Below are 22,946 nucleotides of genomic sequence, written 5' to 3' on the forward strand. Positions count from 1 at the left end.
TATGGACGGGGCATTATGTATCTACCCAGTGCTTTACCTGTCCTGGGAGTGTTTGACAGGGCAGCGTAGAAGGGCTTTACTCAGTATTGAACACATGCTGTACCTGCCCTGGTAGCATTTGATGGGACAGTGTAAAGGGAGCTTTACTTGGCATTGAACTTGTGCTGTACATGCCTGAGATCTCAAAGCTGATAACTGGCACATCTAATATGTGCTCAAAGTGAGGAACCTGCAAAAATTCCCACCCAAAAAAGGTTAAAACATTTCCCAGATATCTGTTAGCACAGTTTATATCCCACTGGAGCCAGGTTTCTGGATTAGGCTAAAGCTTAAAATTGACCAAATCTTTTCAATGAATAATCAAAGCAGGTCAATTCCTCTCTCTCCCCCACACAAGGATTAAATTACAGATAATTGAACATTATTTAAATCTTACTGCATTCTCGTCTTCTCTGTTACAGATGACCAAGCAAGCCATGAAAACAAAAGAGAAAAAGCACAAGGTTAGAAACTTGTTCTTATAAAAAACAAAAAGCAACAAAGGAACAATGACAGCTATGTCATAACCAAATACGGACTGTACTTTGCCCTTGTTCTCCCAAAGGTGCTTACACTCCCAAGTTGTCTCTCATGGGACAAGAATATCTTCTGGCAACTCTGAAGGTTCAATGATGTGGAACTGGAGCAAAAAATACAACTAATTCACTCAATGTGCTTTAAGGAAACCTGCCATCTTTAACTGGTTTGTCCTACATGGGGCTCCAGTCCTACACCAAAGTAGTTGACTCTTATCTGCTCCCTTAAGTGACGAAGTTGGCAATGGTTCAAGACAGTGGTCCAGCACCACCGCCTGAGGGAAACTAGAGATGGGAAATAATTGCTGGCCTTATCATACCCTGATTTAAAAAGAAAATCAGCTTGGACATTATCCAATTGCAAGACTGATGGTATGGTATATAACTGTGGAGGGTATCGCTAATCAACTTTTCTCCTCCACCATCCTCATGCATGCACTTTGCGCCCACGAATGACTAGGTAGCAATCAGGAATGGGAGTCTTGACTTCCCTCCTCACCCCTTCTTACTAACCAAAGTCACTGAGGTGATCACAGTACAAACTGTTAAATGTCAATCACTCAAGATTCTGTGTATAAACTGAGCACAATGATCAAAAAATGACTTAATTCTCTCAAGATTTTTGAAGTTCTTCACAATCTGGCTGTACTGCAGGACCTTAGTCCAAAACACCATTCTTTTATGTGGGAGGTGTGATTTCAGCTGGATGTTTGACATCACGATAGAGCTTGATCGTCTCCCCACTTGACATCTACTTGCCTCAAAGTCAGAAGTTTATGTCAAGTGACACTCCAGCGGTGCAAGATCATAATCCAGGCTGCCTGAGGTGTGGTTTTTCTGTAAAACGTTACACTGGCACCCTGTTTACCTCTCCTGGTTGAATGCTAAAGATTCCATGACACCATTTGAAGGAGATCATGGATGTTCTTATTTGTCCTTCAACCAACATCACAAAAAACAGATTAATTGGTCATATACCTCATTGCTGTTTGTGGCAAATTAGCTGCAATGTTAGACTACAGGAGTGATTATAGAGGCTGCAAACCCCTTTGCAACACCCTGAGAATGTGAATGGGGATGGTTAAACACAAGCTTTTACTATATAGGGACATGAAGTACGAGTAGGCTGTTCAGCCCCATAAACCTGTTCTCAAGCCATTTAATTAGGTTATGGCTGATTTGGACAAAAATTTCATATTCCTTACCAAACAAAAATCTATCAATTTTAGTCTTGAAAGCTGCAATGTGCCCAGCAACCACAACTTTTCAGGGGAAAGAGTTCACAATTTCTACTACCCTTTCTGTGTGAAAAAGTGCTTCCTGATTTCACTCCTCAATCATGCTTGAATAATAAGATTATGCTTTCTTGATCCCACCAGAGGAAATAACTTCTCTGCACCTACCTTATTAAATCCTTTCATGGTTTTACTTATCTTGATTACATCATACTTTATCCTTCTAAACTCAGGGAAATAATACAAGGCAGGCTTACAAAAGCTGCTCTCATAATAATCTTCATTATATCCCCGTCTAAGACAAATGAGGTTTGGTTCCCCAAGCTGAACAACCGCACACGAATGACTGGTGGGGTCTGATCAAAACCTCTCATCAGTCCTTCATACGCCACACCTTGCGAGTTTGTATTAGGAGGCTCAACTACAATTGAGCAGAACCTCGACTTTTACTCCCTTCTACTGCAGTCACCAAACAGCAAGGCAGCTGCACTGGACAACAATCAGAAGAGACAGTTCTTGGCTTGTTCCCCTGCCCATGGATATCAAGGCTAATTATAATATGGCCAGGGCATCCTCACCTGATTGGCTTACTCCTATTCCTATGCTCAGATCGTCACATGAAATAAAAGCAAAATACTGCAGATGCTGGAAATCTGAAATACAAACAGAAAATGCTAGAAAACTCAGCGGTTCTGGCAGCAACTGTGGAGAGAGAAACAGAGGTACGTTGAGTCAGTTAGCTCTGAAGATGATTCATACAAACTTGAAACTTTAGCTCTGTTTCTCACACCACAGCTACTGCCAGACCTGCTGAGTTTTTCCAGCATTTTCTGTCTTCATGTGGAATACTCATTTAGAAATTAAGATAAAACAGCTGTCAACTCAGTCAAAACAGGGTTTGCACTTCTCTTGCTTCTAAGCCGACAGTCCGAGAACAGTTTCCATTTTGCACAGCATTGCTTTGTGGTTTGTTTTGAGCTTACAATGCCTTCTAACTCCATCAAATGCATTTCACAACTCCTCACCAATTACTTTGCTAACAAGGGGGTGTACAATGTGACCATCCTTCCTTCTTCAGGGAACTGCGCGGTGCTTCTCCCCATCTTTCACCACAACAAACTGGCCAAGATCAACAGCTTATTGGAGGGTGGGGGAAGCTAAATTCAGATCAGGTGCACAACATCATTGGTGGCTCAGAGTGATATCCAATGACTGGAGCTTCTGGCAAAGTACATTCATATGTAACTCCCAATCTAATTACACATAATATGCAGGTATCAAACACCTCCCAAGGCCACCATGGCAACAGGCTTCTCGAGTGGGGTGAAGGCGGTGTAGCAGAAGTCTGGTAACAAACCATCTGTAAGGCATCAGACTGAGTCTGCCCTCTCAGATGGATGGAATAGATCCCATGACACAACTGGAAGAACAGCAAGGGAGCTCTCAACAGTGTCCTGGCTTGTATTTAATCCTCAACCAACATGACTTAGAACAGGTGATCTGGTCACGTTTCTCACTGCTGCTTTTAGAATCTTGCTGCGCACAAATTGTTAGTTGCATTTCATTACAACACTCTGAAAAGTCACATAACAAGGCAGCCATTTTGACCATTTTAATCATTGACCATCATTAAAATTTAGGACAGGACTTATTTTGTCTGTGTGGTGTGGTAAACATTGATGGGTATGTTTTGTCTGTATGGAACACACAAAACATACCTATCAATGTTTGCCATACCAGAACATAAAAGCAAAATACTGCGGGCACTGGAAATCCGAAATAAAAACAGAAAATGCTGGAAAATCTCAGCAGGTCTGGCAGCATCTGTGGAGAGAGAGACAGAGTTACCATTTCGAGTCTGTATGACTCTACTTCATTGACTGTGAAGCACTCTGAGTCATCCTAATGTTATGAAAGGCGCTAAATAAATGCAAATGTTTCTCTTTTTCACATAGAAGCAGTGAACTAAATGAGGGGGGAGGGGCACAGGTAGAGAGGGGAGGGAAGAAGAAGAAAAGAAAAATCACAGAATTTTCAATCAAGAACGCCACAATCTAGAAAAAAACTCCAAGAGACTTAAAAGCCATCTATTTGTTACTGCATTGTGAAACATTTAGGACTACAAAATATTTCGGAATTAAACCCCTTAGTGAAGTTGGAAATTCTTCCCTTTAACTGAAACAGATATAAAGGACTTGGATGTGTTTTGTTTAAGAAGTAAGAATTTTTGGAAAATTGGATTTTGTTTCTTTTTTTTTTTAAAAAATGCAATACTCTTTTATAAACCTCTTTCAATGATGAAATGTCCTCCTGGTCTATGAGGTACTGGAATTCAGGAGACCATTTGTTCAGCATGTATTGCGGCTTTGTTTTCTGATAAATTCCTCTCATTCAATTTAACGTGTGTTTATGTGACTTTGTCTTCCAATAAATTCGATTGATGAATTCCTCTCATAAGTTCCTCTGATAATTCTTGCAAGGTGTTACTTGGAGAAGCATCAGGAGCAAAAATGGCTCCCAAGATCCTCTGCCCTCATCACCCATAAAGTTGAGGTATCCAAAGTCACTAGAAACATTTAAATTATGGAACAGACAAAACATACCAATCAATGTTTACCATACCAAACAGACAAAATAAATCCTGTCCTAATTTTTAATGATAGTCAATGGTTAAAAAGATCAAAATGGCTGCCTTGTCACGTGATTTTTCAAAGTAAAATGCAAAGTTATTTTTTCAAATTTTAAGTTTTGATTTTCTATTATTCTTCCCCTTGTTATTTTTGAACCAGATAGCAATTATTTCGCACTGAGTAGCTTGGCACACCACTTCAGAGGGCTTCAGGGGTTAACCATACCACGTGGGATTGGAGTCACATAGGATCAGACCAGGATAAAGATGCCAGGCACTGTTCTCCGAAGGGCACTACACTAGTGAACCAGTTAGGGTTTTTGCGACAATCCAACATCTTTTATGGTTATGTTTCTGAAGCCAGTCAATTTTCCTACTTGCCATACTGGGATTTGAACTAACAAACTCTGGGTTGCTAACCTGATACTAAAACCATAGGATACTATACCCATCTGCACAGAGAAACATGCACAGAACTTCATAAAATGAACAGTGATTTGTTTTGGGCTTTTTATTACATTAAAGCAGAGTTACCTGTCTTCTTCATTATCACCAAGTTTATATTAAAATAATCAAGAGACTAAATGGAAGTTTGGTATTTTAAAGTCAACTGGTCTTTTTAAAAAATGGAAATGTTGAACTTTTTTATGCCATTATGTAAATTAAATGGAAAAATAATAAAACACCAGCTATTGATTATGAACTAACTTTTAAATGCTATTTTTGACACGTGAAATGTTTTCCTTTGCAACATGGAGTCCCTTCACGCCAGCATTCTGAAGTCTTAATTATAAAGCAGATTGTTAAATCACAGTGATAGATTCCTTTAAGCTCGGTTAAACACACCATTCATTTAGTAGCATACTGTTTAACTCAGGATGGAGGATTGGGGGGGGGGTGGTGGGAAGGAGGAGATCAGAATTAAGCAAACTGATAAGACAAATCCAACCCACCAGCCGATTTTAAATGAATAAACAATTTTAAGTTATATGCTTGAAATATATAAGGTTGTGGGTTCAAGCCCCACTTCAGATACTTGAGCACGTGACTCATGCTAACAACTCAGTGCAGTACTGAGGGAGTGCTACATGGGCAGAGGTGCCATCTTTTGGATGAAACATTAAAGCAAGGACCCATATGCCATCTCTTAGTGGCCTAGATAAGGCCCTCAGCTTTTCATCATACATATCAAATTAGGTGGATGGGAGAAGGTGGCTACAAAATGACAGACTGAAACTATGCATCATAACTCCTTCAATAGGCTTCAGGGTAACAACATCAACAGCTGCTTACAAGGTAATCATAAGAGTCATTGAGTAAGCAGAAGTCAGTAAAGGTTGGATTGCTGGACAACAATTAGAAAATAGGGAGGGCTTAAATTTATATGCACCTTCTCCAAAATAGTGCCATAGGATCTCTTATGATCAACTGAGACGAGATCTTGTTTCAATGTCACATTCAAAATGTGTCAGCTGTGGCTCATTTGGTAGCACTCTAGCCTCAAGTCAGATGGGGTTCAAGTCCCACTCAAGACTTTAAAAATGTAGACTGACACTCCAGGGTAGAACTGAGGGAGTGCTGCACTGTTGCAGGTTAAGACTTTGAAACTAAGGCTCTGTATGATCTCCTGAGTGAAAATAAAAGACTCCAAAGCACTATTTCGAAGAGCAGTGGAGTTATCCCTGGTCCCCTGGCCAATATTTATATCTTATGCAATATCATAGAAACAGACTGTCTGGTCAGTAACATAGATGTTTGTGTCAGCTTACTTTGCACAAATTGGCCACAGCGTTTCCTGCATTACAACAGTGACAACACTTCAGAATTAACTGATTGGCTATAAAGTGTTTTGGGATGTCTTCTTGTCCTGATAGGACTGTATAAATGCAAATCTTTCGATCTTTGGAAAACAACACCCATGACAATACTGCCTCAGTCCTGCACTGCAACACTTACATTATCTGCAATTGATGTTGGTGTCTAGCTATTTTGTACATTGCATGGCACTTCCAGATATAATTTAGCTATACTGACTGTTATTGAAAGCAAATGGAGACCCACTTCCTTTGTGGGTCTCTGCACTCGTATTCGGAACAATTTTTGTTGTGGATGCAGACAACCAGCAGAAGTTCTTTCTTTCTGTTCAAATGTCACTCCGGCCTCATCCCCTCTACCCATGTAATCTCTCCAGCCCTACCACCCTCCGGGAACTCAGCCTCTGACCTCTTGTGCAAACCTCAATTTCAATCATCGCACCATTGAAGGCCATGCCTTCAGCCACCTAGACCCTGGGTTTTGGAATTCTTCCCTTTAAGGTCCTTTTGGAAACCTACCTTTTTGCCCAAGCATCTGGTCACCTCTGCTAATATTTCTTCTATTGGTGTCAATTTTTGTCCAAGTACACTCCTGTGAAATGCCTACGGGTGTTTTCCTTTGGTAGAGGCACTATACAAATGCAAGCTGCTGCTGCCTGGCTCTCATTCTGCAGCATCAACAGGCCAAGTGTGAAAATCTGGGAAGTGGATATTTCAGAACCAATCCCAGGCGGGCGATACAACATATGCAAAGTACAAGTGTTGTTCTCGGTCTTGGGGTTGACTATTGAGTTTTTAAAATACTGACTGGCTTTACTGCCTCTACTAATATTTATACTTTTCTACCTAACTGGAGAATAAAAAGCAAGAAATGAGCTTCCAGAACTTGCTGTGCCCCTAGCCAAGCTGTTCTAGTAAAGCTACAACACTGGCATCTACCCGATAATGTGGAAAATTGCCCACTGTCCTGTCCTCAAAAAGCAAATCCAATCCAGCTAATTACTGTCCCATCAGACCACTCTCATCATCAGCAAAGTGATGGAAGGTGTCATCGACAGTGCTATCAAGCAACATTTACTCAGCAATAACCTGCTCACCGAAGTTCAGTATGGGTTCTGCCAGGGCCACTCAGCTCCTGACTTCATTCTTGGTCTGAACATGGACAATAGAGCTAAACTGAACAGTTGATATGAGAGAGACTGCCCTTGACATTAAGGCAGCATTTGACAGAGTGTGGCATCAAGGAGCCCTGGCAAAACTGAAGTCAATGGAAATCAAGGGGAAAACTTCACAGTTTGAAGTCCTACCTAGCACAAAGGAAGATGGTTGTGGTTTTTGGAGGCCAATCATCTCAGCCCGAGGATATTGCTGTAGGAGTTTCTCAGGATGGTAGCCTAGTCTAAACCATCTGCAGTTGCTTCATCAATGACCTTCTTTCCATCATAAGATCAGAAGTGGGGATGTTCGCTGATGATTGCAGTGTTCAGCACCATTTGCATTTGCAACTCCTCAGATACTGAAGCAGTCCGTGTCCATATGCAGCAAGACCTGGACAACATTCAGACATGGGCTGATAAGTGGCAAGTAACATTTACACCACTCAAGCGCCAGGCAATAAACATCCCCAACAAGAGAGAATCCACCCATCTCCCCATGACATTCAATGGCATTACCATCGCTGAATCCCTCACTACCAACATACTGGCAGTTACCATTGACCAGGAACTGAACTAGCCATATAAATGCTGTGGCTACAAGAAAAGGATCAGGGGCTGAAAATTTCGTGTCAGGCAACTCATCTCCTGATTCGCCAAAGCCTGTCCAATATCTATAAGGCACAGGTCAGGAGTGTGATGGAATACTCTCTACTTAGCTGGATGGGTACAGCTCCAATAACGCTCAAGAAGCTTGACACCATCCAGGACAAAGCAGCCCAGTTGATAGGCTTTCCACCTACCACTTAAAACAGTCATTCCCTTTACCACCCGTGTTATGTGACCAAAGTGTGTACCAGCTACAAGATGCACTTCAACAAGGCTTCTTTGGCAGCACCAGCCAAACTCGCAACCTCTACCACCTAGAAGGGCAGCAGGTGCAGGGGAATGCCACCACCTCAAAGTCACATACCATCCTAACGTCGAAATATATCGATGTTCCTTCATTACTGCTGGTTCAAAATCTTGGAACTCCCTATGTAACAGCACTGTGGGGTGTATCTACACCACAGTTTGCAGCACTTCAAGGGGGCAGTTCATCCCCACTTTCTCAAGAGCAGTTTGGATTCATCACAATAGAACAACCCTAAGGAAACAGAGAGAAAAAAAACTTATCTTTGAAAACTGAGATCAGGCCCTCAGAGGCCGAGAACTACAGTTCCCAGCAATCTCTCCGCATGATAAAAGCAAAAAACTGCGGATGCTGGAAATCCAAAACAAAAATAAAAATACCTGGAAAAACTCAGCAGGTCTGACAGCAACTGCAGAGAGGAACACAGTTAACGTTTCAAGTCCATATGACTCTTCAACAGAACTAAGTAAAAACAGAAAAGAGGTGAAATATAAGCTGGTTTAAGGGGGGGGGGGGGGGGGGGGGGGGGCGGTGGGGAGGGGCACGGAGGAACAGGTAGAGCTGGATAGAGGGCCAGTGATAGGTGGAGGACAGCCAAAAGATGTCATAGACAAAAGGACAAAGAGGTGTTGAAGGTGGTGATATTATCTAAGGAATGTGCTAATTAAGGGTAGAAAGCAGGACAAGCAAGGTACAGATAGCCCTAATGGGGGTGGGGGGAAGGGATCGAAATAGGCTAAAAGGTAGAGATAAAACAATGGATGGAAATACATTTAAAAATAATGGGAATAGGTGGGAAAAGAAAAATCTAAATTATTGGGGGATAAAAAAGGGGGTGGGGATGGAGGAGAGAGTTCATGATCTAAAATTGTTGAACTCAATATTCAGTCCGGAAGGCTGTAAAGTGCGCATGTGTTGGCTCTGGAGATCGTTCTTCGTACGATCTTGAGGTTTCTGCACATGTGCCGGCCGGCAAATGGCCGCACATGCGGAATGGCCATCCTGCGGCCTGTGGGGAGTCATGGACACTTCTCATGACCCAGGCAAGTCCATATGCAGGAAGTATCACCGGCTGCACAAGCTTGAGCTCCTTGTTTCAGAGTTTGAGCAGCAGTTGGAGTCACTGAGGTGCAGCCGTGAGGTACAGAACTACATGGATAGCACATTCAGAGAGGTGGCCACACCGCACTTTAGGGGCAATCAGGCAGATAGGGAATGGGTGACTGCCAGACAGTCCAAGAGAAACAGGCAGATAGTGCAGGAGTCCCCAGAGATCCCGCTCACTAACCGGTTTTCCATTCTGGATATTGGCGAAGGTGATGGATCCTTGGAGGAGTGCGACAACAGCCAAGTCCATGGCACCACGGGTGGCCAGCTGTGCAGAAGGGGAGGAAGAAGAGCGGAAGAGCAGGACTGATAGGGGATTCTTTAGTTAGGGGAACAGACAGGCATTTCTGCGACCGTCAACGTGACTCCAGGATGGTTTGTTGCCTCCCTGGTGCCAGGGTCAGGGATGTCACAGAATGGCTGTCGGACATTCTTGTGGGGGAGGGCGAACAGCCAGAGGTCGTGGTCTACATTGGTACTAATGACAGAGGTAGGAAGGGGGATGTGGTCCTGCAATCGGAATTTAGGGAGCTAGGTAGAAAATGAGCAAGCAGGACCTCCAGAGCAGTAATCTCCGGATTACTCCCAGTGCCACGTGCAAGTGAGTACAGAAATAGGAAGCTAAGACAGATGAATGCGTGGCTGGAAAGATGGTGCAGTAGGGAGGGCTTTAGATTCCTGGGACAGGCTCCGGGGGAAGATAGCGTCTGTACAAGCCGGACAGGTTGCATCTGATCAGAACCGGGACTGAGTTCCTTGCAGGTTGTTTTGCTGGTGCTGTTGGGGAGGGTTTAAACTAACTCAACAGGGGTGTGGGAACCAGGAGAGAACATCAGAAAGTAATACCAGGGTGCACGGAATGTTGGGAGAAGCAGATAGTACTAAAATAGAGGACAATGAATTATAGATGGAGTTGGAGTAAAGAAGCAAGTATTGAAGTCTAAATCAGGGTTACAATGCATGTATGTGAATGCATGGAGTATAGTTAATAAACTTGGGGAGTTACAGGCACAGATTGTCTTGTGGGATTATGATGTTGTGGCGATAACGGAGACCTGGTTTAAGGAAGGGGGGATCTGGTTGCTAAATATTCCTGGTTACTAAGTGTTCAGAAAAGATAGGAAAGAGAAAAAAGGAGGAGGGGTGGCATTTTTGGTTAGGGAGAGTATTGCAGTACTGAAGAAAGAGGATGCATCAGAGCATTCAAGGCCAGAATCTATTTGGCTAGAGCTAAGGAATAAGAAGGGTGAAATTACATCACTTGGTGTAATAGATCGACCACCAGCTAATGGGAAGGGTATAGAGGAACAAATCTGCAAGGGAATTACAGAGAGGTGTAAAAGTCGTGGAGTAGTTATAATGGAGACTTTAATTACCTATATATAGACTGGGATAGTGGTAGTGTAAGGGGCAATGAGGGACAAGCATTCCAAGATTGTGTTCAGGAGAATTTTCGACAACAGCATGTGCCCAGTCCAACAAGAAAGGAGGCACTGCTAGACCTGGTTTTTGGGTCAAGTAGATCAAGTGATAGTGGGGGAACATTTAGGGGACAGTGATCATTGTATCATAGGTTTTAGAATGATGTTGGAAAATGACATTGGTCAATCCAGAGTAAGGATAATCAACTGGCAGAGAGCGGACTTCAATGGGGCAAGGACGGAGCTGGGCTGGATAAATTGGAACCAATGGTTGGCGGGAAACACAGTAGCTGAACAATGGGCTACTTTCAAAGAGGTGGTGGTTTGGGTACAGTCAATATATGTTCCTTTGTAAGGGGAGGATAGGACAAAGAAATCCAGAGCTCCTGGGTGACAAAGGAGATAGAAATCAAGTTAAATTGAGAACCAAGCTGAATACAGAAAGTTCAGAAGGCAAGTGGAAAAGTAAATACGAGAGGCAAAGAGGGATTAAGAGAAAGGACTGCAGCTAACATAAAAGGAAATCCCAAAACATTCTATAAGCACATCAATAGTAAAAGGGTGGTAAAAGGAGGAGTAGGGCCGATTAGGGACCAAAATGGGGATTTATACATAAAGGCAAGAGGGATGACTGAGGTGTTAAATGAATACTTTGCATCTGTCTTTACCGACAATGTTGCTCAGGCCATGGTGACAGCAGAGGAAACTCCGTCACTAGATGGGTTTAAAATTGATAAAGAGGTATTGGATAAGCTGTCAGTACTTAAAGTTGATAAGGCACCTGGACCAGGTGAGGTGCATCCAAGAATATTGAAGGAAGTGAGAGTGGAAATTGCAGAGACATTGGCAATAATCTTTCAATGTTCCCTGGATTCAGGGGAGGTGCCGAAGGGCTGGAGAATTGTCCTTGTTCAAAAAGGATTGTAAAATCTGCCCTGCAATTACAAACCAGTTAGTTTAACTTCGATAGTGGGGAAACTTCTAATTATTCAGGATAGAATTAAGTGTCACATGGAGAAAGGTGGATTGATTTGGAAGAGTCAGCATGGATTTGTGTCTTGTAAAATCGTGTCTAACTGACTTACTGGAGTCTTTTTGAAGCGATAATAGGGATGGTTGATGAGGGAAAGGCTGTTGATGTGGTGTATATGAACTTCAAAAGGCGTTTGATATAGGGCCAAACACCAGACTTGTGAGGAAAGTTATAGGTCATGGAATAAAAGGGACAGTAAAAATGTGGATACAAAAGTGGCTGAGGGACAGGAAACAAGAGAGTAATGGTTAATGGGTATTTTTTGGGCTGGAGAAAGGTTTGTAGTGGAGTTCCCCAGGGGTCAGTATTGGGACTCTTGCTTTTCCTGATCTACATATCAATGACCTAGATGGTATGCAGCGGACAATGTTAAAGTTTGCAGACTGAAGAAAACTTGGGAGAATTGCAAACTGTGAGGAGAACAGCATAGAACTTCAAAAGGACATTGATACATTAGAGGAGTGGGTACTTAGGAGGCTGATGAAGTTCAATGTGGAGAAGTGTAAGGTGATGCACTTTGATACAAAGAACATGGAGAGACAGTATAAAATAAAGGATACTATTTGAAAGAGGTGCAGGAGCAGAGAGGCCTGGGTGTATATGCACACAAATCATTAAAGGTGGTAGGACAGGTAGAGAGAGCTGTTTCTAAAGCATACATTATTCTAGCCTTCATTAATAGGGGCATGTAGTATAAGAGCAGGAGGTTTTGGTGAATTTATACAAGATACTGGTTAGACCTCAGTCGGAGTGTTATGTACAGTTCTGGCACCATACTATAGGAAAGATGTGAACGCATTGGAGAAAGTGTAGAAGAGCTTTACGAGAATGGTTCCAGGATTGAGACATTTCAGTTATGAGGAAAATTGGAGAAGTTGGGACTGTTTTCCTTGGAGGGGAGAAGGCTAAGAGGGGACATGACAGATGTTTTCAAAATCATGAGGGATCTGGACAGAGTAGATAGGGAGAAACTGTTTCTGCTTGTAAACGGATTGAGAACCAGAGCGCACAGTTTTAAAGTCTTTTGCAAAAGAAGCAAACGAGAGGTGAGAAAAAACTTTTTCACACAGCAAGTAGTTAGAGCTGGAATGCACTGCCTGGAAGGGTGGTGCAGACAAGTTCGATTGAGGCATTCAAAAAGACATTGGATGGTTATTTAAAAAGAAACAATATGCAGGGCTACGGGGAAAAGGCAGGAGATTGACACTAAGTTAAAATGCTCAGAGAGCCGGTGCAGACGCGATGGGCCAAATGACCTCCTGCTGCACCATAACAATTCTGTGATGCATAGTTGGTGCATTTTCGTGGTTACAAGTTGGTAAATGGCCCTGTGCACATGTGCAGTTTATTTCTTTTATATTTTTAGATGGAAGCTGTTCCAGCTCGCTTGCGTAGAAAGAGAAAACAAGGAACAAAAGCAATCCAGTGGGAAATGAGGGTCAGGTGATCTAGAGGAGAATGCCATTTGGAAGAAAGTGCTAGAAGCTGGAAACAAGAGGGACTGGGAGGAGGCCCCAAAACAAAGAAGCCCCAAACCAGGGAGTGGAACAGAAAAAGGTCCCAGGAAGACAGTCAAGTTGAGGAACAAGGGCAGGAATCAGAAACAGATCCTGTTAAGTGTAGTGAAGAGTGAGGAGCAGAGAAAGAGACAGAGCTGCGGGGAGCAGACTTGGAACGAGATAGGCTTGTGAGAAGTCAGAAGACCTGAGGAGATAGCTGAAGGTCAGTGACTCCTTACTATGGGCCTTTGGAGCAGTGGTGCTTTGCTTAGCACAGCCGAATATGTGAGAGTGCGCATGTAGAAGTTGAAGCTTAAACACACGCAGAGATCCAGGAGGAAGGAACCTTGGAAAGAGAGGTTGAATCCCTGGAGGTGGATCCTTGTTGGAGATGTCAAGTGAAAGCATCGTTTGGGACAGAATTCCAGGGAGAACCTTCCGAACGTAGAGGTTGGCTGCCCTTGTGTGTGTGAGAGAGCAAGAGAACGAGAACGAGTATGAGAAATCCATAGAAACTTGGTTTTGGAGTGTGATATATCTGACCACAGTTCGCCTGTGAACATTAGAGTGTAAGGTCGTTTTTGTAACTTGTGTTATCCTTACAAATCTGCATATATATCCATAATGTATAGTTGGGGTGAAGGAGGAATATAGTATAGTTGTTTTTCTTGTTTAATATATGCTTTATTCTTTTGTTAAAAGTTCATCAGCAGACTCCTGTGACTCTGTTCAGTAACCACCCTCCACACTTCTAAATAAAAAATACAAGTTAGGATCGATCAAGCCAGGTTCCACCCTGGGATCTGACTTGTCCAGTAGTAACATCAAGCTGGGATCGCAACACTATAAATGTTGCCATTGCGAGTGACATCCACATCCCGTAAATGAATAAAAATAAAAAACAGGCAAAATACAAGAGTGTTGGAAAAGTCCAACTTAAGTTGTGGGAATCAAATAAACTGATAGAGGCTAACAAGAAAGAGTGAAAACAGGAGTAAAAGGTGAGAGAGAGGGGGAGGGGGAGACAGAGAGACACAGCAGGAGAGAGAGACCGACAGAAATGAAGAGTTATAAAGAGTAAGAAATCATAAAGAGTAAGAGTCATAAAGAGTAAGAAATCAAGAGTCATACATGCACAAGGCTAGAGGGCCAGACCAGCAGGCAGCAGCAGAATCAGAGACAGAGGGAGACTGCACTGCTCCAATCCTTGTACTTTGACCAAGGACACTAATGGCCCGATATCACATTACAAGTCAACTTATGCACAGTTGTGCATTGTACGGTGAGGTGGGTAGAACATCAACATGACTGACAGTAACCAGATTTAACCTTATCACAGTTCTGCAGACGCTCAATCACACTTTTAAGTCCATGTGAATTTTTGAAGTTTGACTGGGTGCTCCCATTGCTCTGAAAACAGAGTCGGAGAGCTCATGATAAGAGGCTTTTATTACTTTAACAATATAGGCTGCATGAATGCAAACAGTCCTGGTCTGTATATCACCTCACCCAAAGTGTTTTTACATTATTGTTATTTATAACCCCTACCCCTGACTTATTTAAATTCCAGCTTGTATAATCCACCAATCACAGAGAGGTTGCTGGATTAGACGGTAAACATATATTTTAATGGCGGCAGAATTGCACAAGGCATCCCTGAATTCCAAAATGTCCCCTTCCCTCCTCAGTTGAACATTCCATGTCCTGTAGTGCTGATCTGCTCTGTTACATTTACAGATCCACACATGTAGGGTTGCCCAAAAGTCACAAAAATCATTTTGTGCCATCAGTACCAGGACATCCATCATTGCATAATGTGAGACCATCACTGCCAGGATATCCATCATGTGACACCATCTGCGTGAGGACATCCTCCACAGTATGATGTGACATGCTCGATATAGTGTGACACCACCATCGTGAAAAGATTTCCATCATGTAGTGACACTGTCCCACGAGGCCAACTCTTCCATCATGTAGTGTGACACAATTACTATGAGTAAATCAATCATTATGTGGTGCCACTATCACCAGAACACCCTATGTCGTGCATTGTGACTCCCTTAGTGAGGACATTCTACATCATGTAGTGCGGTTACTCCTGCCATGCCAAATGAACATCCCAGCCAGATCAAGTGACTTTTCTACTTTGAAAACTGCCAGCCTATTTTATCTATTTTAATCTTTTGCAATATCATTACTGGCTCTTCCTTATACTGCTACATTGGCTGGAAACTCTTCTCTATGTGAAGACAAATGCAAAGTACACATTTTGTACCTCAGCCATTCCCTCTACCTCCACATGCCCTCGGTCTCCTTCCTGGACCCTAATCTGCCCCATTCTGCCTTTGACTACTGTTTTACTACTTATGTGTTTATAAAAAGGCTTTGAGTTCCCTTTTATTTTAGGCACTTAGCCATCCTCATCCTCTCTTTGCCTGTCATTTATTCCCTTTCTAGATCTTTGTACTTTCTATATTCAGCTTGATTCCTGTGGATGATGACCATATCATACAAAGTTAGTTTTTAAAAATTCACTGCTATGCATTGCTGGATAACAAGGGCCCAGTTTTTATCCCTTCACTAGCCAATGGAGATCTGGCACTACAATCTTCCCAACAGTAAAGTCAAAACATCAGCAAAGGTTTCTTTTCCTGTGGCATTGTCATCTTTGCAATGAGATGTTGAACTGAGGCCCTGTCTGCCCTCTCAGGCAGATGTAAAACATTCCCTGGCACTATTTTGAAGACAAGTCTTCCTCAATGGCCTGGCCAATGTGTATCGCTCACCCAACATCATGAAAACCCATTAACTGTTTACATATCTCACTGCTGTTTGTGGAACCTAGCTATGTTCAAATTGGTTGCCAGATTTGCAACATTACAACAGTGCGTGCAGTTTGAAAGGCACTATTTAACTGCAAGTATTTCTTCCTTCCAGATAACTGGCAGAAAAACTAAATGGGAAATAGGGGGATTTTTTTTTTTTTGTGGAGTGAGTAATGATCTGGAAAGCACTCCCTGAAAAGGTGGTGGCAACAGATTCAATTTGAACTTTCAAAATTGGATATGTACTTAAAAAATAAAACAAAATTGTTGAGCTTTAAGGAAGAGCAGAGGAGTGGGAGAAATTGGACAGTTCTGTTTCAAAGAGCCAGCGCAGACATTATGGGCTGTATGGCTCATCATCTTCTATTTTGTATGATTTTATTTCCTCACCTTCTATATTCTGCTGTAAGTATTTACACCTCCCCAGGACCCATCTTTAGTTCCTATATTGGTCCCATTATCAGTTAATTTTGTCTTGAACCATTATCATTTTCATCATTTTCTTTTTGTTCTTTGGCTGGCTCTAGACTTGCTCAAAAACTCTAACATCATCTGGCTTTGATGAAAGGTCATCGACCGAAAACATGAGCTCAGCATCTCTCTCACTGATGCTGCTCGACCTGCTGAGTATTTCTAGCATTTTGTGTTTTCACTGTCACTGGGCATACTGTCGGCCAATAGCGTGCGGTTACCCTACCACACTTCCCATGGGAACTCCTTCAGATGACTTGGTAAGGGCTCCTACCTGGTGTAGCACTAAGCCATAAACTTCACGAGGAGCTATAATTTGCCACAACATCACTGAGGGATGAAACCTTAACCAGCTTATATTTCACCCCTCTCCTATTTTTACTTAGTTCTGTTGAAGGGTCATGAGGACTCGAAACTTTGTTCTTCTCTGCTGATGCTTCCAGACCTGCTGAGTTTTTCTAGGTATTTCTGTTTTCGTTTTATCATTGAGGGATGGTTGACTGGTGATGGGCAGTGTGGGAAAGGGGTGGAGTCTGCTCCTAATTCCATTACCTCTGTGTCACGTTGAGGACAGAAGTAAGCTTGATGGTGATGCAGACGAATAGGTCAGCGAGCCTCACAGCTGAGGTCAATAAATGGCGATGACCAACTGAATGAGCTCTGCTGCCATCTGCAGACTCTTGGGCTAGGGCTCATGGGAGCAGGGAGAAAACTGTGGAAGTGCAGACCTTAAAAGTACTGGTGGGGTGGTGGGAAACTGACACACAGGATGCTCACAGAACTAGGTCATAGCACAACCGTGTCAACTAACCTTTCAGTAAATATCCAAAATTGCAAGGCAAATTAAATCCAAAAATGTAAGTTGATGTAAAAGCAAGTGGCCAAGTCAATTATTGTTTAAAAATAAACTAGATGTCAATCAGTTTGGGAGAAAGGGGAGACAGTGGAGTAGTGGTAATATCACTAGACTAGTAATTGAGAGACCCAAGCTAAAGCCCTGGGGCATGGATTTAAATTCCACTATGGCAGCTGGTGGAATTTAAATTCAATTGATAAAATCTGGAATATAAAGCTACTCTCAGTAATGGTGACCATAAAACCATCACTGATTGTTGTAAAAACCCATCTGGTTAACTAATGTCCTTTAGGGAAGAGAATCTGCCATCCTTACCTGCTGTGGCCTACACGTCAACTCTCAACTGATCTGGCCAAACAAGTCTCTCATTTCAAGGGCACTTAGGGATGGGCAACAAATGCTGGCCTTGTCAGTGATGTTTACTTCCCATGAAAGAATAATTTAAAAAAACTCACTCTGCCAAGCCACATAGTGGCCAAATCCACAACTACTGCAACAGCTGACAAAGAAAAATTGATTGGGAAATGTTGGCAAGGCAAGTTAAATGTTAAATGTTGACACATCCTGCCCTTATTTTTTATGTTTCCATTATAAATACTTATGTCCACATTTATAACAGTAATGGTCTATGAAAATACATCACACTGTAATTATATCCTCCCACCAGTGACAGACAGATGTTATTACATGGGTAGTTTCTACAAAAACTGTGGATATAAAAATTTATAAAGTGAAAAAGGTGACCAATAGTGGACAAAATTATTAATACGTTACTAGATAAAAATTGGCCTAATACCAATGTTATATCATAACAGATCAATATATAGTCTTTATCAAAGGACATCCAAAGGCCTAGTATTATTTGGCCCTCTTCATCAACCTCAACCAGCATTTGCCTAAGCTTCAATACTTGGAAGGTTTAGCTGCTACTGGCCAGGCTGATGCCAGTGTTCCCCAAGCCCAACTTGGAACCCTGACTTTGCAAGTAAAAATACAAGTCATTCATGCTGAATACGTTTAAGGCTGGGATAGACAGATTTTTGGCCTCTCAGGTAATTAAGGGATGTGGCGAGCAGCAGAAAAATTGAGTTAAATCACAAGATCAGCCATGATTAAATTAAATGGCGAAGCAAGCTCGGGAGGGAGGGGGTGAGGGGGAGGGAGAAAGCATCAACGAGAGAGCAAGAATGTGAGTGAGCACAGATTTGAAGTAATTAGCAAAAGAAGTAAAAGTGCATTGAGAAAAAACTTTTTCACACAGTGAGTGGTTAGGGACGGGAATGCAATGAGTGTATTGGAGGCAGGTTCAAATCGAGGCATTCAAGATGGCATTAGATGATTATTTGAAAAGAAGCAACATGCAGGGTTACAGGAAAAAAATGGCAAAGGGTGAAATGCTCAGAGAGCCAGTGCAGACACGAGGGGCCGAATAACCTCCTTCAGCACTAACAATTCTGTGATTTTGTGAGTGGGAGAAAGTGCAAGTGTGCACAGGAGAGTGAGGGGAGGCCAGGAGCGAGGGGGAAGGCGGGAGCGGAGGGGAGGCCAGGCGTGGGAGGGAGCAGCGGGGCGGGTGTAGAGAAGAGGCCAGGCGCAGGGGGGAGGCCATGCGTTGGAGGAAGGGAGGTCGGGAGTAAGGGATGTCAGGTGCGCTGGGGAAGTGGAAGCCGGGGGGAAGCGGGTGTTAGGGAGGAACTGAGAGAGAAAGGGCGAAGGGGAATGTGTACAAAAGTAAGAGTACAAGCAAAAAAGCAAGACAGGGTGCATTAAAATGAAAGAGTGCACAGAAAAACAAGAGACAGAGTGAATAAGAATGTGAGAGAGAGCAAATGAGAGGAAACAAGAAGGAAACCAAAAGAGAGAAGAAAAAGAGAGCACAACTCACAGAACTGTTACAGCACAAAACGTCAATTGCTCATTGTGTTTGCACTAGCTCTCCGAAGTAGCAATTCACCTAGTTCTATTCTACTCAGAAAGGCGCGAGTGAGCCAGCCAAAAGGTGAGAGAGAGCGCGCGTGCAAAAAAGTGAGAGAGAGAGAGAGAGAGTGAATAAGTAAGAGAGAGAAAATGTGAGAGAGAGAAAACAAGAGAGAAGGCAAGAAAGGAACTAAAAGAGAGAAGAGGAAAGAAAGACAGCACAACTCACAGAACTATTACAGTGTAAGAGGCCAATTGGCCCATTGTGCCAGCATTGGCTCTCTGAAGGAGCAATTCACCTAGTGCCATTCCACTCAGAAAAAGCAAGAGGGAGAGCGGAAAAAGTGAGAGGAAGTGTGTGAAAAAGGGAGAGAACATGTGAAAAAGGGAGAGAGAGCACGAGCAAGAAAGTGAGAGCGTGTGCAAAGAAGCAAGAGAGATAGAGTGAAAAAGTAAGAGAGTGAGAATGTGAGAAACAGAAAGCAAGAAAGAAAGCAAAAGGGAGAAGAAAAAGAGCAGAACTCGCAGAACTATTACCGCACAAGAGGCCAATTGGCCCATTGTGTCTGCACTGGCTCTCCGAAGGAGCAATTCACCTAGTGCCATTCCACTGCCTTCTCTCCGTATGCCTGCACGTTCTTCCTTATGAGATACAATAATAATCCAATTCACTCCTGAATGTCTCGAAATGAACCTGCCTCCACCACACTCAGGTAACGAGAGCATGGAGAGAGAAAAGAGAGAGAGAGTTGTCTATCTCACCCCACAGCAAGCACATCTCCTATGGACTGAATTTGGAGATGCGTCGATGGTCCAGGCGACATCTGCAGTTCCGTCCAACCTTCCCTCGTGGATGACAGAGGGTGAGGAGAGGCATGAGCCCTTGGAGGAGGGAAAGAAAGATAGGAAAAGTTGTTATTTTTTTAAAATTTAAAATCAGACAAATTGAATATTACAGTGGAACTGCTAATATACACCATCTTCATTATCCTCCCAGCTAAAGCCTTATGCAAGACATTATCTCATTGACACAACCCAAAAGTGCGTGGGCCATCGCCTCCTTTTCCAATATGTTAACCACATGGCTAAAGAAAGGGTTTGCCAACCATCTGGGGTTGTACTGGAGTCTCCAGGAATCTAAAAGATTAATCTCCTGGACACTGCTCGGTGGGGATTAAAAGCTAAAATGATGTTGTTTTAGAATATATATGATCATGAAGCACTGGAGCAGGAGTGGGCCATTCAGCCCATTGAAGCTGCTCCAATATTCAACATGAATATGTCTGATCAGATTGTGCCTTAATTGCACTTTCCTGCCTACCCCCATGACCCTTAACTCAGCCTTGAATGTATTCAATGGCCCAGCCTCCGCTGCTCTCTGAGGGAGAGAGTTGCAAGGACTAACGACATTCAGAGAAGAAATCTCTCTTCTTTGTCTTAAATGGGAGCCCCTTATTTTGAAAGTGTGTCCCCTAGTTCTAGATTCCCCATGAGAGGAAACATCCTCCCAGCCTCTACCCTGTCAAGTTGGCCTGGCAGTGATCCCCTCACTCTTTCCACCACTCCTTTTATCCTTGCTGAACTCTCACCTCTCCTGCTGCTCTCAGTGCTAATGGATTCTCCCAATGACAGGTGTTAGACCAACTGGCCTACAGTTTCCTGCTTTCTGTCGCCTCCTTTCTTGAATAGTGTTGTTACATTTGATGTTTTTCCAATCCGCTGGCACCTTTCCCTAATCTAGGTGATTTTGGAAGATTACAACCAATGCATTCTCTATCCCTGCAGCCACCCTCTTTAAGACTCTAGGATGCAGGTTACCAGGTCCTGGACCTGTACCTGAAAAACGAATGGGATCACTGGCTGATTTTTTTCTCTGGTGATCGCGATTATTTTAGGTTCCTCTCTCCCTTCTGCCCCCTGCTTTTCTACTATTCTTGGGATACTTTTCCTGTCTTCTACTGTGAAGCCAGATATTTGTTTAAAGTCTGCCATTTCCTTGTTTCCAATTATTAATTCCCCAGTCTCACCCTCTCAGACCACAGAAACACAAAAATCACAGAATTATTATACCACAGGAGGAGGCGGCCATTCGGCCGATCACCTCTGCGCTGACTCTCTGAATATCACTTACCATTCCCCCACCTTCTCCCTGGAAGTCCGCGCGTTCTTCCTTTGCAGATAACAACCCAGTTCCTCTCGAAAGCTTCAATTGAACCTGCCTCCACCACAATCTCAGGCAGTGCATTCCAGATCTTAACCGATGCTCACGGTCGTTACTCTTTTCTTTTTTATATACTTGTAGAAGCTTTTACTGCCGTTGTTATATTTCTTGCTACTTTTCTCTCAAACTCAAATTTCTCCCTCTTCGTTAGTTTTTAGTCATCCTTTGCTGCAGTTTCTAAAATTTCCCCAGTCTTCTGGCTTACAACTAATCTTTGCAGCTTTGAACATCTTTTCTTTAAATTTGATACCAGCCTCAACTTCTTTATTTCGCTACGATGGTGCATTCTTCTGAGTTTTCTTTCTCCATGGAATATATTTTTCTTGAGGGTTATGAAATATCTCCTTAAATATCTGCCACTGCTACTCTACTGTCTTATATTTTAACCTAATTTCCCAGTCTACTTCAACTAACTCTGTCATCATAAGCTTGTAATTGCCTTTAAAGTTTATGACACTAGTTTCAGATCTAAATTTCTCAAATTTTACTCTGTCACCCTGCCTCCAGCACCCGATGAGTCTTACTTCCACTGATATTAACATAGTTCCCTCACATTGTCAGGCTCCCAGCCAATATCCTCATTACCATACTCTGTACCATTATCCCGTCAAGGAAATCCGCAAAGAGATCCCTTCAGTTAAACAGGTTTGACCATTATGAACCTAACCCATACCACGTTCTGCTTCAGCTGCGACAAGAGTTTTCGTGTATAATCAAACCGGGAACCAATAAAATGGCTACACAAAGGCTGGGGCTCAAACTCATAGAAACAAAATTGAAAACTGATATCAAAAAATTCTTCTTCACACGAAGTTATCAACGCTTGTAATAAAACTCCCAGATAATTCCTGGAAGCACTCAAGAATCAATAGGACATTGCAGTGAAGTGACTGTAGGATCTCTCTGGATGGATGAATGGCTTCTCTTATTTGTAATTATCTTGAGTGTGCATCTTTGATACAACTTATTTTTAATTTAGATTTTACAATTTATCACAAGGTTCTAATCACTTTCCAGAAGCAAAGTGATTTTCATTTTTTTTAAAAAAGAGTATTTATTATCTACAACCTCAACAGATTTTAACAGGTAAGTCCTCGTTGAGTAAGTTAGCAAGTTCAACTGGAGGATGCTCAATGGTACATTGGGTATGCTTAAATATATCCTTTGATTGATTCCCATTACTGTTTTGGTGTGACAGGTGGATGAAAGCATCTCTTCAGTACATTGAATTGGCAAAGGTGAGAACACAGAAACTGTACCTTTCATCCACCTG

General features: G+C 42.6%; 1 protein-coding gene across 4 annotated transcripts in view; it reads right to left on the minus strand.

Moving 5' to 3' along the window:
• The window catches only part of setd2 (SET domain containing 2, histone lysine methyltransferase), a 109,926-nt gene that overhangs the window by 59,681 nt on the left and 27,299 nt on the right, over nt 1-22,946 (minus strand). For 3 of the 4 annotated variants that reach the window (XM_041189730.1, XM_041189726.1, XM_041189727.1), the window contains exons 2-3: nt 20,215-20,334; nt 437-452 (exon numbers count right to left, since the gene is read on the minus strand). In XM_041189730.1, the coding sequence (XP_041045664.1) occupies nt 437-452; nt 20,215-20,334 (136 nt within the window). Of the gene's footprint in view, nt 1-436; nt 453-20,214; nt 20,335-21,583; nt 21,705-22,946 lie in introns of those variants that run through there. The other variant, XM_041189729.1, reaches the window with a different exon arrangement.

This window comes from Carcharodon carcharias, chromosome 6 (genome assembly GCF_017639515.1).
Source record: "Carcharodon carcharias isolate sCarCar2 chromosome 6, sCarCar2.pri, whole genome shotgun sequence".
Lineage (NCBI taxonomy): Eukaryota > Metazoa > Chordata > Chondrichthyes > Lamniformes > Lamnidae > Carcharodon > Carcharodon carcharias.